General features: G+C 40.4%; 2 protein-coding genes across 5 annotated transcripts in view; one reads left to right on the forward strand and one right to left on the reverse strand.

The window, feature by feature from the left end:
• Positions 1–1,610: 1,610 nt before the first annotated feature.
• RPS27L (ribosomal protein S27 like) lies at positions 1,611–11,244 on the reverse strand. 2 transcript variants are annotated; one of them, XM_040569461.1, is made up of 4 exons: positions 11,043–11,244; positions 4,598–4,706; positions 2,891–3,001; positions 1,611–1,805 (listed from the first exon to the last, which is right to left on the reverse strand). In XM_040569461.1, exons 1-4 carry the CDS (start codon positions 11,130–11,132, stop codon positions 1,777–1,779), a joined length of 339 nt encoding a protein of 112 aa, XP_040425395.1. In that variant the 5' UTR covers positions 11,133–11,244; the 3' UTR covers positions 1,611–1,776. The 2 variants fall into 2 exon arrangements, with proteins under 2 accessions (XP_040425395.1, XP_040425396.1); XM_040569462.1 differs by lacking the exon at positions 11,043–11,244 and adding an exon at positions 4,841–4,970.
• Positions 11,245–11,364: 120 nt separating this feature from the next.
• The window catches only part of RAB8B (RAB8B, member RAS oncogene family), a 28,735-nt gene continuing 25,771 nt past the window's right edge, over positions 11,365–14,328 (forward strand). For 2 of the 3 annotated variants that reach the window (XR_005823171.1, XM_040569456.1), the window contains exon 1: positions 11,375–11,587. Coding sequence is in view for 2 of the 3 variants with exons in the window: in XM_040569456.1 (XP_040425390.1) it covers positions 11,464–11,587 (124 nt within the window). In the remaining variant the exon portion in view is untranslated. Of the gene's footprint in view, positions 11,588–14,328 lie in introns of all 3 variants that reach the window. The other variant, XM_040569455.1, reaches the window with a different exon arrangement.

A 14,328-nucleotide genomic window follows, 5' to 3' on the forward strand; every position in this document is an offset into this window, starting at 1 on the left:
GTTTAGACAAAAACTGAGCGTGTAGAAGGTGTAGGTCTATTATTATGCTTGTCTACATATGACTGAAAGTAATAAATGCAAATGTTTGAAGTATGTAAGAAGGTGAATAATGCTAAGAAGTGTCGTAAGATACTTTTAACACTAAGATATTAACAAGCCTCTTGTTCCCATCATAGAATATGTTTAGCCACCACCTTCTTATATGTGAAGACCACATTATTTTTATCTCCTGTAACTTAAGGCTTTAAAAGTCTGTTATCATATGTACAGTACTGGAAATGTTATGGACTCTACATTTCATCTTCCAGCACCTGTAGCAAAATGGGTCAGTAACTTTCTCTGATGTGGTACTTAATCATAAATCTTAAGTTCTTATGTTGGGGTCAGGGTGGGAGAGAAAGCAGGTATGGGTGACTAGAAATCAGTCTGGCTATTAGCACATGTAGTCAGGTCACAAGTGATTTAATATTGCTACTGTCATCTTTGTTCTGAAACCAGTTATTTGATAAACTGGCATGAAATGGGGGAAACTGGTAAATTAAGAGCAACTTAGGTGACTCACATGCTCTTAAATTAACTTTTATTGTGAAAACAGTGTGGTGCTGACATAAAAGTGTACTTCTTTTAAAGGCATGTGTACGAAATTGGTGCATTTATTTCTGTATCAAACACCTACTTTTTGCATCAGTAATTATCAGTATTCGCTGTGTGAATTAACTGAAATAAAACATGTTTCAAATGCACTGAATTACAGTATCAGTTTTTTTAATTGACTAGAAATTTACCGCTTTTTTTATGAAAAAACACAAGTTGATTAGAAATTCCCAATAATAAGGCCACCAAGACAGGTGATATTCTGAAAGATGTTGACATGTAACTCAAGACTTCATGTAGTAAAACGAGATAAATGTAAGGTAGCATGCTTGATGCGTTTATAATGGTTTTAAAAAGAAATTTCCATTTTTGAATAGCCATTTAGACAGGGATTGATTTTAAGAGCTAACTAAAAACCTGCTTCCTTATTGCAAAAAGGTAATTACTTCCATGCTTAATACTGAAAATAAGCGTGGTTTTACTGTCCTAGTCATCACAGCTGTTAGTGTAGTTTGTTGATTACTGTTGCGTGTATGACATATGCCTTCTCTATCCTGAATGCTTTCAGTATTTTGCAAAACGCTTTCTTTTTTTTTGTGTGTGTGTGTGTAGGAATCTCAGTATAGAGTGCAGTTTCTAGACCAGATTAGAGGAAGGGAAAGCCATGCATTCCAGAAAAACATCTGAACATAAGTGAGTAATTTCATATTTGAGATTAACTATCACTATGTTCCACGACATGGTAAAGGGACTAAATCAGTGGTGAAAGGAAATAAGCTGTGTGTTCTTTTTAAATCTGTCTAGCCTTTGTAATCCGTGTAGTCAGAGCTGCTACAGTGATAAAATATACCAAATGTTCTCTTACAGCAGTCTGTCACCATATGGTAAACACTGCTGATGATTAATGTAGGGAAGGATGCAGCAAGTCCAAGGTTCAGATTTTTATATTTAATGACAACACCCAATTATAGTACTCTGTTTAAAACTATAGAAATAGAGCTCAGTTGTCCACAAACTTGCACTTCAGTCTGTTTATTGAAAAAGATTCCAGCTCATCAGTCACCAGTACCATGTCATTTTTACAAAATCAATCATAATTACACTGTTATATTAACAGACATTTTCTTAAACAGCTAAGGCTTTCAGGAACATGTATCCAAAGCCCTATGCCGAAAAGAATACTTAGTGTTGCTTTCTTCTAAAGGAGCAGCCTGCAAAAAAAATAATAAGTAGAAATATGAATAGTCTTAAATTGCTAGATGACATTGAAAAATTGTTCACCCAACTGAAGCTGGGAAACTGCATAGTAAATTTAAACTTTGTGTACCATAAGAGGTAACTACCTAGCACATTAAGTTTACTCTAACTCAGCATGGTCATCTTGAACTCATTTTATGCTAAGGCTCAGGTGTACTACTACTTTTTTTTTTTTGAGATGTCTTCTAAAGTTCCAGTCTACTGGTCTATCTCTTAGTGGTACAAATCCTAAACTGAAACAGCAGCTAGGAGTGTTGGTACCTTTTCAACTGCTCAACAGCCTCATTTCAGGTATTCTATCCTCATATAAACTACTGCTGTATAGTATTACGTGGTACAAGCAGTACTATATATATGTATACTAAACTTTGTCCTTTAAATGTAAGGTGAGTGAAGTCTGGATTCATTCTTCAAATTTCTTGAAACCCTTGTGTGTTTCCAGTGCTTTTCATATATACTAGCTATTGGATTATGGATCAAGACATCAGTGTTATAACCAGTTATCTGCATGTAATTAACAGTGGTTATTTGTTCCCTTAAAATTTATATAAATTTCAATTAAGTAATGTGAACTGCTTTACAGCACCACTGTTTAAAAATAAACAAGCAAGCCTCCACTGACTAGCAGTGGCATGGAATCATATTAACCTAGCCCAAGTACCCTACTCCTTTAATGGTAACTTTTTTAACCCTTTAAAATTAGTTCAGAAATAAATAACCTTTAGTCTAGTGTTAGCCTGAAAGAAGATACAAATCAAAGCATCAAATATCAAGCATGCTTGATCAAAACGTAGCTGCCAAGTTCCCTGGCATATCTATCTGCATAGCTATTAAAAAAAACAAAAAGCGCAGAAAAACTTGCAGGCTAGGGCCCAGTAACAATGTTTTTACTAGTTAACTAAGCATCTTGAAAAAGCTTTCCGGTATCAGTTTTCATAAATCAAAGCTAAAAGATTTGCAGACTATCACTACATAAACACACAGTCTTAATTGGAATATCTTTATATTTGGAATATATTGCTTAAACAGGGCTACTTACCTTCTGTGAGCCTAGCCTTTCCCCCAGTAGGCTGACACAGGACAGTTGAGCAGCCTACACACAGAACTACTGTCTGAGCATGGCTGAATACAGTGGTGATCTTGTAGCACCCTGGAAAACAGCATTATTAAACTTTCCACTGAGTGTTTCTAGCATGTTTATAAATGTATGTGTAATTGAACCAGATACCCTAAATATACTTGTTTCAATTTATTATTTTGTTACAAAGCATACCGAGTAAAACATTGTTACTGTAGTCTGAAACACTTCTTTGTTTTTACTGACATGCATAGAAAAGCAAATTAGTTAACTGAATGAAACTGTTACACTTCCCCATGTGAAAATCATCAACAGAGCCTGAGGGCTGACAAGCCCTAATTTACCTGCAGTATGTGTCCTATAAAAAGTAGGAGCTGGTTACCTTATCTTCATCTTAGACTAGCCTTCTGTGCTGAATAAAAGAACCTTCTAGATAAATAAATAATTATTTGTTGTAGTAGAACATTGCTGAGCGTTGATCAAGTCTGTCAGCTGTGAATGTGTGCACTGCTGTTCAAAACTGTTTGCTTTCTGTTTAATAATTAGTGCACATAAGGCACATGCTCAGTTGTATTCTGTAAGGCTAGTGCCATGTTTACACCAAAAGACGTGCATAGAATAACTTCAGTGCATTCCAGATTCAAGACGAGCATCAGGAAAACTTTAACTTCTAAATTCTACAACTTTTGGAAAACATGAGATCAATCTCATAAATTTCTTATGCAAAAGAATTTGTGTGCCTTTCATTATTTGCCCTGAAAAGTATTTTTAATTAGGAGGAATAGGAGAGACAATTTGTAATGGATTTACTCCAGATGCGGATATAAGAAATAGATAAGGGTGACCATAGATGCCATTTTCAGCATGTCTGGCCCAGAAAGATAGGATAAAAGTACACATGTCACAAGGAAGGTCCTCAGAAAGCTCTTTGATGAGAGTTTTTTTTTAAATAAACAGTTTATTTCCAAACAGTTTTAATGACTTTACCTCACTTTTAGATGGAAAACAATGTCTGAGAGCTTCTTAGAAATCTAAACTACTAAAAATAGGATAATAAGAAAAAAATGAATGGAAGAAAAATTCCTTCAAGTCAAGACGATCACTACTCAATCTATGAGTAAGTCAATCTATGGATTTTTCTGTTGTTTTCTTACTGTTATCACTTTCTAATGTTGCAGTACTGTCTAGGAGGTAAGTTACAACAGTTGATTTCTGCACCTTAGCATGGTTGTATGTGAACACTGCAGCTGTATGTGTCCTTGTGAAGTGTTTTTCTGGCTGTTCTTCCAGAACCAACCAACTTACAAAAGGAAGAAAACAAACGTTAGTTTTTATTTGAAACTTGGGCCATGGGTGATTTAAACCACCCATGTCATCTCACGTCTCAGAGGTGCAGATCTGAGGGGTTGTCTCCCCCCCACCACCAGCTTTTCATAAAAGATTATGTTGTTTTTCCTGTTTTAGACCTCTAGAAAAATAGATAAATGGATCATTTCAGTTAATTTCTAAAAAAATGTTGAGAACGCTTTTAGTCTAAAAAAAGAAAAGTACATTTTTTCCCCCACAGCACACGTAAACCACGTTTAGAGAACAAGCATCCCCTCTTTGGTGATGCAGAGCCCCACGAAAACCCATGTCCGTCCTTCCGCAAGCCGCGTAGCCCTTTACCTGGGCACTTGACGTCCATGAAGTAGGAGTTGGGGCTCTGCACCAGCCGCTTCTTCTTGTGCTTCCTCTTCTCGTCCTCTAAGGAGGGATGCACCAGGTCCTTGGCCAGCTGTGGAGGGCAAGAGCAGAAAACGCACCCGCCGTCAAACCCCGCTCCCCGCCAGCCCCCAGCCGCCCTTAGAGAGGGCGCGAGGGCGGGGACCGGGACCCGATCCCCCCGCCCGGGCCCGGAGCGCCACTCACGGGCATGGCTACCGCGCCGCCGCCCTTTGCCCGCCGCGCTTCCGCCGGGCGCGGGGCTCGGGCCGCTCTGGGCGCTCGGCGGACCCGGCTCGGTGGTTGGCGGCGGGCGGGCGGGGCGGCCGCCGTGACGGGCCTGGGCCGCCATTGCCCCGGGAGGCGCTGGGAGTGCGGCAGGTTACGGGTGCTGCGTGGGTAACTCCGTGCTAGGGGCTCGCACGGGCTCCCGGGGACGGCTCTGCTGCTTTCCCCCAAGCAGCAGCGCCTTGGGATTCAACTAGAACTCGAGGAAGTACAGAGGAAGGCAAAAGCCGCAATATGGTGCCAGTTCTCTCATCAACAAATCTGCTCGTTTTCCCTTTTACGGATGAATGCGGTGCATAGGGAAAATATACTTCCAAAATAGCATTTTTATGTAGTCACGTGTAGTTGCTAGAAATTCTAACATAGGGTTTTATATAGTCGAATATAAGTGCTAGAAACAACATCAGCATTCAGGTAGTTCTCTTTTTGCAAGGCATCTTCATATCTTTGTTGGTGAAGAGATCAAGCTCTTAATTCTAATTTTTAGGTAATAAATCTAGAAGTCCCATATGCTTTTATTTTAGGTGTTGACTAAATTGTCATGCAGTGTGATGCTAAATTGTCATTTAGTGTGCTAAATGATGTGTTACTTGAACCGGGATATTCTTTTGCAGTTTCCCACCCCAGTCAAAAAGAAAAATACAGAAGAATTTCTGTGTTTAACTGCATTTAGAGAACCTATGAGAAATGAATAAATCACAGTGGGAATGCAGAAACATTTTTTCATATATTCTGTTACTTGTTTGAGTATTTTTTTTCCCACGTCAGTAAAAACAATCATAGATATAATCTGTAAAGACTGCTGGATTTAATTGAATCAAATCCTGAACATTTAGAAGTGTAATTCATTAGAAGCCCAGTAAGTGGCAGAAATAGACCTTGTAAAAATTGCTGTGAAAAGTCTTCTGAAAACATACAACAGGCAGCATGTAGAGCCACTTCCCTTTTGAAGAGAACTCACACATTTAACAAAATTTGTTTTAAAAGTTTGCCATGTGCACAAGTGAAGATGTGAATTTCATAGAGGCATACCTTTCTCACAACAATATTCTCAAAGCTGGCATGGCCTCTCCAGTGCTGCTGCTGTACACTTTCAGAGTACCTCCTTCCATGCCCCAAACCCTGCATTATTCTGCAAGAATAGAGCCATGCATTGTAGTGCTTCAAGGCATTTCATTGGCTCCTATTCTCACCATCACAACTATGGTCTTGTAACACTAATGTTATGTTAGCGTTTTTTTCTTACGCTCTTGAGTGATGATGACACAGGGAGGTATTTCGCAAGTCTGTTTTGCTTTATCATGGGGACTTTAATATGAAAGGCTGTAATTCATGCTGTCCTGTGCATGCTGTTCTGTGAAGCTAGGAGCCTAACCCAGTTAACAGCACAGACGGAGAGGAGAGGTTGAGTTAGAGTCTGAAGGAGAATTATGATTTTGTTTAGTTAACAAAATAACTTCACCACATATAAAACACCACCACCAACAACAGAAAAGTAGAACTTCTGAAGTGTGGTTCTCCTGCATCTCTTCCTCCTAGCTCTCCCTCCTTAAATGTCTTTCCTGCAAGGACCCTGTAGTGCTTGAGGACAACTTTAGATTCACAGTTAACATGAAAGATTGGTTTCTGTGGAAGGAGGGGCACACAGGATGATCTGAAAACAGGATGTGTTTTGGACACATCCCTCTGTTTGGTTCTCTATTTTGGTTTTACTGGGAGATTCATTTCCTTTTCATAGCTGTTTGTAGTTCAGAGTGACCTGCTAAATGACTCAGTTATAATGCATTACCTTCAGTCTTATGATTAAAAGTTTTTTTTTTTTTTTTAAAGTTTTAAAAGTTTGGTTTTTTTTAAAGTATGCTATTAAAGTATACTATTTGGAAAACAGAAACACAGCACTAAGTTTGGGTTGCAAGTTAACCAGGAGAGAAATGCAGTCCATCTCTGGTGGGTTTGTACCACAATGGCATGGCCTACAAAGATAGAGAGAGATTCAGGTCCAAGAGAATGACTTCTTCAGAGCCTTCTTCTAGCAAATGAAGACTTTAATCTCATTTTAGGGGGAAAAAAATCAAGAAACATTACCTGTCCACTATAACAATGACAGAAAATTTCCAGAAGCTGTTCTGAAGATGTTTAAAACCAACATAATGACAGTTAATTTTTTTTTTCTGCATAGTGAGTGGCAGTCTTTGGTGTTTAAAAGCTGGATCTGCATCTCTGATGACATGTCTTGTGGTGTTCTGCTGGGCTGCGTGTGGAGGCCTTCCTTGTGTCAGGGAGGTAGCACTGGAGCACCTGTTCGCACCCATGCCACCTTGTTCTGTTCTATTTATGGCCTTCTGCAGCTGCATCTTGGGGTTCGTTGCGATTTGCCCTCTGATGCTGCAAGAATACAAGCTTTTTGTGTTTTTACTACAAAACATTGTTTAAACTGACTGTGGTCACTGAGGAAGTGAATATTGATGGATTTGTGAAAAAACAAATTCACTTGAATAATGCTTCTACTGGTTTGTCTAGTGTACTAAAATGTGGATTGCTCTCTCTGTAGTATTATCATTAAGACCATTTAGATTTCCACACACTAACCAGGTCTAAGCTGCACCCAAAACAAGGTTCACTTCAAGTGGTATGTTTGATTTGGAACACAGACTGCCTGCAGTTTTGCCTGTACTGCAGAATTAAGTATAATAACTTTTAATTGGTTATAAATTAATGTTATAATCCATGGTGTACATAGTCGGTTTAAATATGCTTATGCTGTGGTAGTTTAGTTTAACACTGGAATTTGAAGAAGGTCCACGTTTAGCATTATCTTAATGGCAAACCTTAAAATTGATGGAACTTACAGATAAGAGTCTTACAGAGCATACTCTGAGTAATGACTTGATTTAACCTCTGCTATATACAGTTGTGCAACATATAAATGTGGAAAAGTCAAACATTTAGATCACTAGTATAAAGTACTGTTCTTTCTGAAGACCCCCAAAATTAAACCAATCTTGTTAAAACCACATCTTAAAAGTGGAACATAACAACGTATCAAATGCACTAAGCAAAGTGTAGGATGAGCACAGAAGTGTCTACCTGCAGAGAGAGACATATTTACTGTAACTGGGGAAGAAGTGACATTTTTGTAAAGGAATGTCATGTGATAGTCATCAAATGGTAATAAATTGCAGGGACATCTGCCAAAACCACAGTTGTTAAAAGTATATTTCAAAAATATTATCATATTAACTATCAGAGTCCCATAGCTAAGGAGCAAAGTTCATGTTAATGATTTGTAGTTACATGGCATTCTGGGAAGGACTGCCTCATAAGCTTATCTTTTGTAGGACTTGAACCTGTAGATTCTAATTAGTGCCAGGATCTTGGTTCTACCGAAGTTTCAAACTCTTTTGTTTTATGAAACCTTGTACTTACACAATTAAGATCTAGAATTTCCTACGATTTTATATGCATTGAACAGAAGAGATTGAATAGGGGAAAATTTTCACACAGTTCTCTTTGTACCTAGCTGGTCTCACCTTTAAGCAGAGAGGAAAAATGATTTTTGAAAGTTAGTGTATCATTTGAGAAAGTAAAATGAGAGTAGGAATGAAGGAGCAAGTTTGTAATCTGGCACTCTTCTAAAATGTATGTGTTGGTTAAATAGAAACAAGGATTTTCTGTTGTGTTTTTTGTTTGTTTGCTTTTTTTTTTAAGGTGTAGGTAAAGATTGTATTTATTGCATACGAATAGCAGTAGTAAATATATTTTGCTATTCATTTTGATGCCTTTCTCAAACTGAGTGCTTTACTAGATGCACTTTACATACACGTTAGTGACTAATGGAATTCTGCCATTCCTTGGTTGGGACTTGGTGTGTATTTTCTGGATGAGTTTCAACAGTGATGTTCTGCCAAAACTGTTATGGCTGTTACTTAGTGCTTGTAAAAGTTTTTAAAATCTTTCTTTTTTGAAATCTGGAAATCAACATCATCATCAACATATAGTCAACACTATGGTGCTTTACACTTTTTCATAGTGCCAAAAGCTAAACTATAATGTCAACCTTTTTCTACTTACTACATGCTCAGTGTTCCCCGCAGTGGTTGTTCCATGTCATAAAAAAAAAAAAAAAAAGTTTAATTGTAGCTAATCTATTTGACTTCAATATAGCATAATACAAATGTTGTCTTTTCTAGTTCAGTGCTCTAACAAAGATTAGATTTCAAAGTATTTTCATGGACAGGTATCATAGCGTATTGGTTATTGAGCCTAAAAGCTTAGATACATGTACTGGAAGGTGTACAATTGTACAGTTAAATTTTTTTGTGCATCTTATAAAATCAAAAAAAAAACTTTCAGATTTTATGTCTAATTTTTTAATGCAATTTTAAAGTTCATGGTTAAATAAACATCTGTCCCTTGAATCTGGCAAACTGGCACTTTTCCAAATCACAACAGAACACAATATTGCAAAGCACCAGTGTAATTAAAGAGGGAAGTAATTTGCATTATTTTTCTATAAAACTACTCTTGAGTAACAGATGGCGATCACAAACATATTGCTTCAGAGACATATGGAAACCTATTTGTTCCACAAAACTCAGGAGTGAATATTAACCCCAATATTACTCTCTTCATTGATGAAATACGGTGTAGTAATCTCCAGTATGGCCCTAATTACAGTACTCATGAGCAATTCGTGTCTCTGAAAATATAGATATATGGAAATGTGTCAGAGATTAGTTTTTCATTTGCAGTTTCCTATAATCCGATTATTCATGCTAGTCTGAAACAATTGATAAATTTGATTTGACTGCCTCTGTGACCGGTTGTCATTATCATTTATAAACTTAAATATTAGGTTAAGTATAGTAACAGCCCACCGTAATGTGTAAACAGCCCAACTCCAAATCATGCAGTAAAAAAAAGTGCTCGTATTGCTGCCTTGGTTCTGCCCTATCAGATGATATCCGTGTCTCCCAGTGGTCTTAATCAAGGAGTGACATTTTTACTTGAATTGCAACATGGAATCTCTGTTATAAAGTTAGATTTCAATACAGTTAACTGGAAGTTACATTAGCAGTTATGCCAAGCTATAAATTAATTCACCTTGTACAGAGTTTTACATCAGATCCGTCATGGGATTACTATTTTTTAAGGTTTGTTATCACAAACATGTGGGCCAGGAACATCACCAAACTGAGACAATTAATAAGGAAGATTTGGTTCATAATTAGGAATTTAATAGCTTTTGCTTTTTTCAAGGTTTATCATGACTGACATAATTTATTTGGAGTGACTCTTCAGAACATTTTGCATAAGTACAGCAGTGGCCAGGTGTTAGGACAGTTCGCCCTGCTTTATCCCATCAAATTCTAGGTTTTGTGCTTGGAATATGGAGGCTACCTGAGTGTGTATGAGAATTTTAATATTCAAAACTAATTCCGTTTGATTCTAGACTCAGCATATATGTTTGCCAAATTAATGAAAAAATCTGAGATATTTTACACCTCACTCCGGCCTGGCTCCCTAGCCTCTGCTGAGCTGGCCGCTGCCCACTGGGCCTAGCGGCAGTGCGAGGAGCCCGCCTGCGTGGTGGGAGGCCAAGCCTCCCGGGAGCTGGGATGGAGCGCTGGCACGTCGGGCCTCCACGGTGCCAGTCCCACAGGGAATGATGTGGGGCAAACTGCCCTTCTTCCTTTGTGTCCCTGATAAGGAAGTGAGAACCGTTACGGGGAATTAAAGTGTTAGACGTTTGTGTTTAGAGCTTGTCTGGAGGCTGCAGTTTTTAAATGAAATTAAAGCAATAGCTCTTTGCTGCTATTTTAAAGCATTTCAGTGATGTTATTTATTTTTATAGTGTCTTGTGACACCCTGTGAGAAACACATTGTAATAAATACATAATGAGGCTGCCTCACACTGCGAAAGAATTGTCAGTGGAAAAAAATGGGGAAAAGCACTTATTCAAATGCTGTAAAGTAGTCACATCTAGAAAGGATACCACGCTTCTAGTGCTACATGAGACTTTGTGAAAATAATTTTCCTTTTGTGTGAACGAGCTTCTTCCTTACTTGCTAAAGTAAAGGAAGTAAATACACCTAAATAGTCGAGGCCACGTGTGCTCACCTTTCCATCTGCGCTTACGATGGCATTTGACCAAAGTGCAGTGTTACGCCAGTATCTGTTGTGCCACTTGAACAGATAAACTGACCCCATTTACAGATTGAGATGGTTTCCGAAGAGCTCAGCGCTGTGTGGGATGAGACCACCTGACCGCTCAGCGTTGGCAGTTACCCACGCACACGACGTTTCCCTGGCACCACTGCATTACCAACGGCGTTTCTCTGGCGCTGCTCCACTCGCGCAGCGTCTCAACAGCGACCCGCGCCCGGACTACATCTCCCGCCGGCCCCCGCGGCGCTCCCGGCGCTGCCCGCCCTGCGTGGGCGCCGGGCGGGGCGGGGCCGCGCTGCGCTGCCCGCCCCTCCCCTGGCTGCCCCGGCCGAGCCCAGCCGAGCCGAGCGGAGCGGAGCGGCGCCGCGGGAAGATGGCGAAGACGTACGACTATCTGTTCAAGCTGCTGCTCATCGGCGACTCGGGCGTGGGCAAGACGTGCCTGCTCTTCCGCTTCTCCGAGGACGCCTTCAACACCACCTTCATCTCCACCATCGGTGAGGGGCCCGCCCGGCAGCGGGAGGGGCTCGCGGGGGCGGCGGGGCCGGGGCAGCCCCGCGGCCGTTGCGGGGAGCCGGAGCCGTGCCCGTGCCCGTGCCCGTGCCCGCTCCGTCGCGGCGCGGTCCCGCCGCCCTCCTCGCAGGGCCTGCGCCGGCCGCTTGGCGTTTCCGTGCGGGCGGCCAGAAAATGGCAGCAGCTCCGGGCCGCGGTGTGAGGGAACTGTTGCTGCGGGGCCGAGCCGTGAGCGGGCTGAGCGGCGGGCACGGGGGGGGGGGCCGCGCCTCGGGCTGGCGGCGGGGGCTGCGCCGGTCCCGCTCAGCGCCGCGGGGGTGCTGCCGGCCCACAGCCTCCCCGGCCGCTGCGTAGGGGCACCTCCTCGCCAAAAATGGAGTCGGGTTTCACAGCTGATGGGGAAAAGCGGTCTGAAGCTGTCTGATCTCTTTCGGAGATACCGAATACTTCTAAAACAGGCTGCCGCGGCGTGTGTTTCTGTAAGGTTTGTCGGTCTTCCTGCTGATAAACAGAGGCAACGTTTTAAAACTCTTTTCGGAGCCAATCCTCAATTGAAATTTCAGTTTGGCAAAACTTGAGATCTCTGGGTAACTACATGTAGTTCCGTTTGCTCTTTAAAACGAAGTATACTGTTTTGGGGATGAAGGGGTAAAATGCAGTGGAGGCTGCTGGTATTTAAGAGAGCAAAACTAATGGTGGCTTGGAAGAATAGTGCTAAGAGAAGGAGTAGACTTTGATATAAGGACATTGATTTAAAGATGAGATAGAGCAACGTGTCACTTGTTTCACATTCCCCAAGTGCTGCTGTATCCTCTCTAGACGTTTGACTGCACTGAGCACCTGATGCATAGGGAAGAAGTGAACTTTTAGTCAGGCAGATGTGACTGACTACATGAGATTTGGCTGGCATTTCTAGTGCTTCAAGAACAGAATTTCTACGTTTCCAAAACAAACAAAAAATTTACTTTTCTCTCTGCCTTCTCTTTGCAACCATTTTCAACGTGTTGTATTAATAACACCAGCTAATCAGGGCCTGAGTAGCAGTTTACCGAAAAAAGGTACTTTGCTCTACGTGTGGTCGATTAAAAGGCTTAAACCTTAATAATACAATATAGTTTTCCAAAAAAGCCTACAGTGGTACTATACAAAGTAGAAAATGACTCTTACTTAGAAAGAGATAGTTAGCATAAATGGCTGCATCTTGCTTTCAGTGATCTTATCATTACTTGAACTGTTTAGCCTCTTGATGTTTCTTTTTCTGTGTCACTTGATTCACTTTGAAGTCTCAAGGACTGCAAATATGATTCTGTTTTTTTTAACTTATTCAGTAATATGGGGTTTGTTCTCTTGTTTCCTTCCTTTATGTTTGCTTTTACGAGGGTCCTATTGTCAACACTGTTCATTTTAAGAAAGATGTTGATAATTGAGGCATACTTATGATTCCATAGGTAGTGATTGTGATTTCATTTCAGTTGCATTTTCCTATTCTTATAATTTCTTTCAATTCCTTTCCTCTTTAGCAAAGGACCTACAAAGAGGAAAGTTGACAAGTCAGGAAACAGTGAAACTGCTCATACAAAGTGCTGACATGCTTAAATAAAAGCACTCATTTTTTTCAGTGTTCCCTGTGTTGGTTGTATTGCTTTTAGATCAGTCATGTAGATCTCCTTTGTATGCTCTTGTAGATGCTCTTTCTCTTTTTCTTCTTAAAGAGTGAGTGCAGTGAGCGCATGCTGGCTAGTCCATGCTAGTCAGTTGTACGGTCGTAACTAATACAACTGCTGTGCTTAGGGGAATTCCGTTTTTAACAGTTCTGAATGTATTCCTTGGTGGGTAAAGCACTGGCAGCTGTGGTGTGAAGGGAGACAGGGATATGATGCTTTTCCCAATTGTGCCCCTGCCAGTTGTAGCTTTAAGGTCTCCAGATTAGTGTTCCTAACTGGGTACACTGAATCTTCCTGAAGTATAAGCTGCCAGGCCATTACTTCTATAAGTAACCCCAGAAGTGGGTTCTACAATATGATGATGCTTCCTGTAAAGATGCATAATCGGTTCATGGTGATTTTAATTAGTACCTGCTATATTATGTGCTCTTAGAGGTGCCTGTCTTGCTCCTAACAGGACTGGAGTTGCTTTCTTTCTAGAGTCGTGAGAAAGCATATGCTTGAGGTGGGCTGATGACAATTTTTTGTTTGTTTGTTTAATCTTCTGTTGAAATAGTATTTGTGAGTGAGGTGAGGTGAAGCATTTAGAGTCTTTTCTTAACTATATGGTGATAAAATGTAAGAAAGAAGATTGAAGCAAGTTTATGTCTAGAAATTAAAGCAAACTTTATTGCCATGATAAAAGGGCCTGCAAAACATCTAAGCACCAAATACCTTTCTTACCGTTTCCCACTCTTACTGTTACTTATTAGTTTCAGTTACCAGAGCAATGGAACCTCTTTCCATTTGGAGAGAAATATGGGAATATTGGCTTACTGTAGAATACTCAAATTACTTAGGTTCAGTGTTCATACTGTAGAAATGAACTGTAGTTGCTGTCTTCTTGCATGGCGTACTTGTGTTGTTGTACTGAACAATGTGTTCTGCAGATTCCCTGCTCTTCTGCTGTCATGTACGCACAATTTTAAGGCTCAGTCCTTGTAGGTTGCTTGGAGTCTTGCAAAGGGTCTCCTGACTTCACTGCTCAAGACTGTCTGAAGCAGTGTGGCCATCATTATAGC

Source organism: Cygnus olor, chromosome 11 (assembly GCF_009769625.2).
Source record: "Cygnus olor isolate bCygOlo1 chromosome 11, bCygOlo1.pri.v2, whole genome shotgun sequence".
Lineage (NCBI taxonomy): Eukaryota > Metazoa > Chordata > Aves > Anseriformes > Anatidae > Cygnus > Cygnus olor.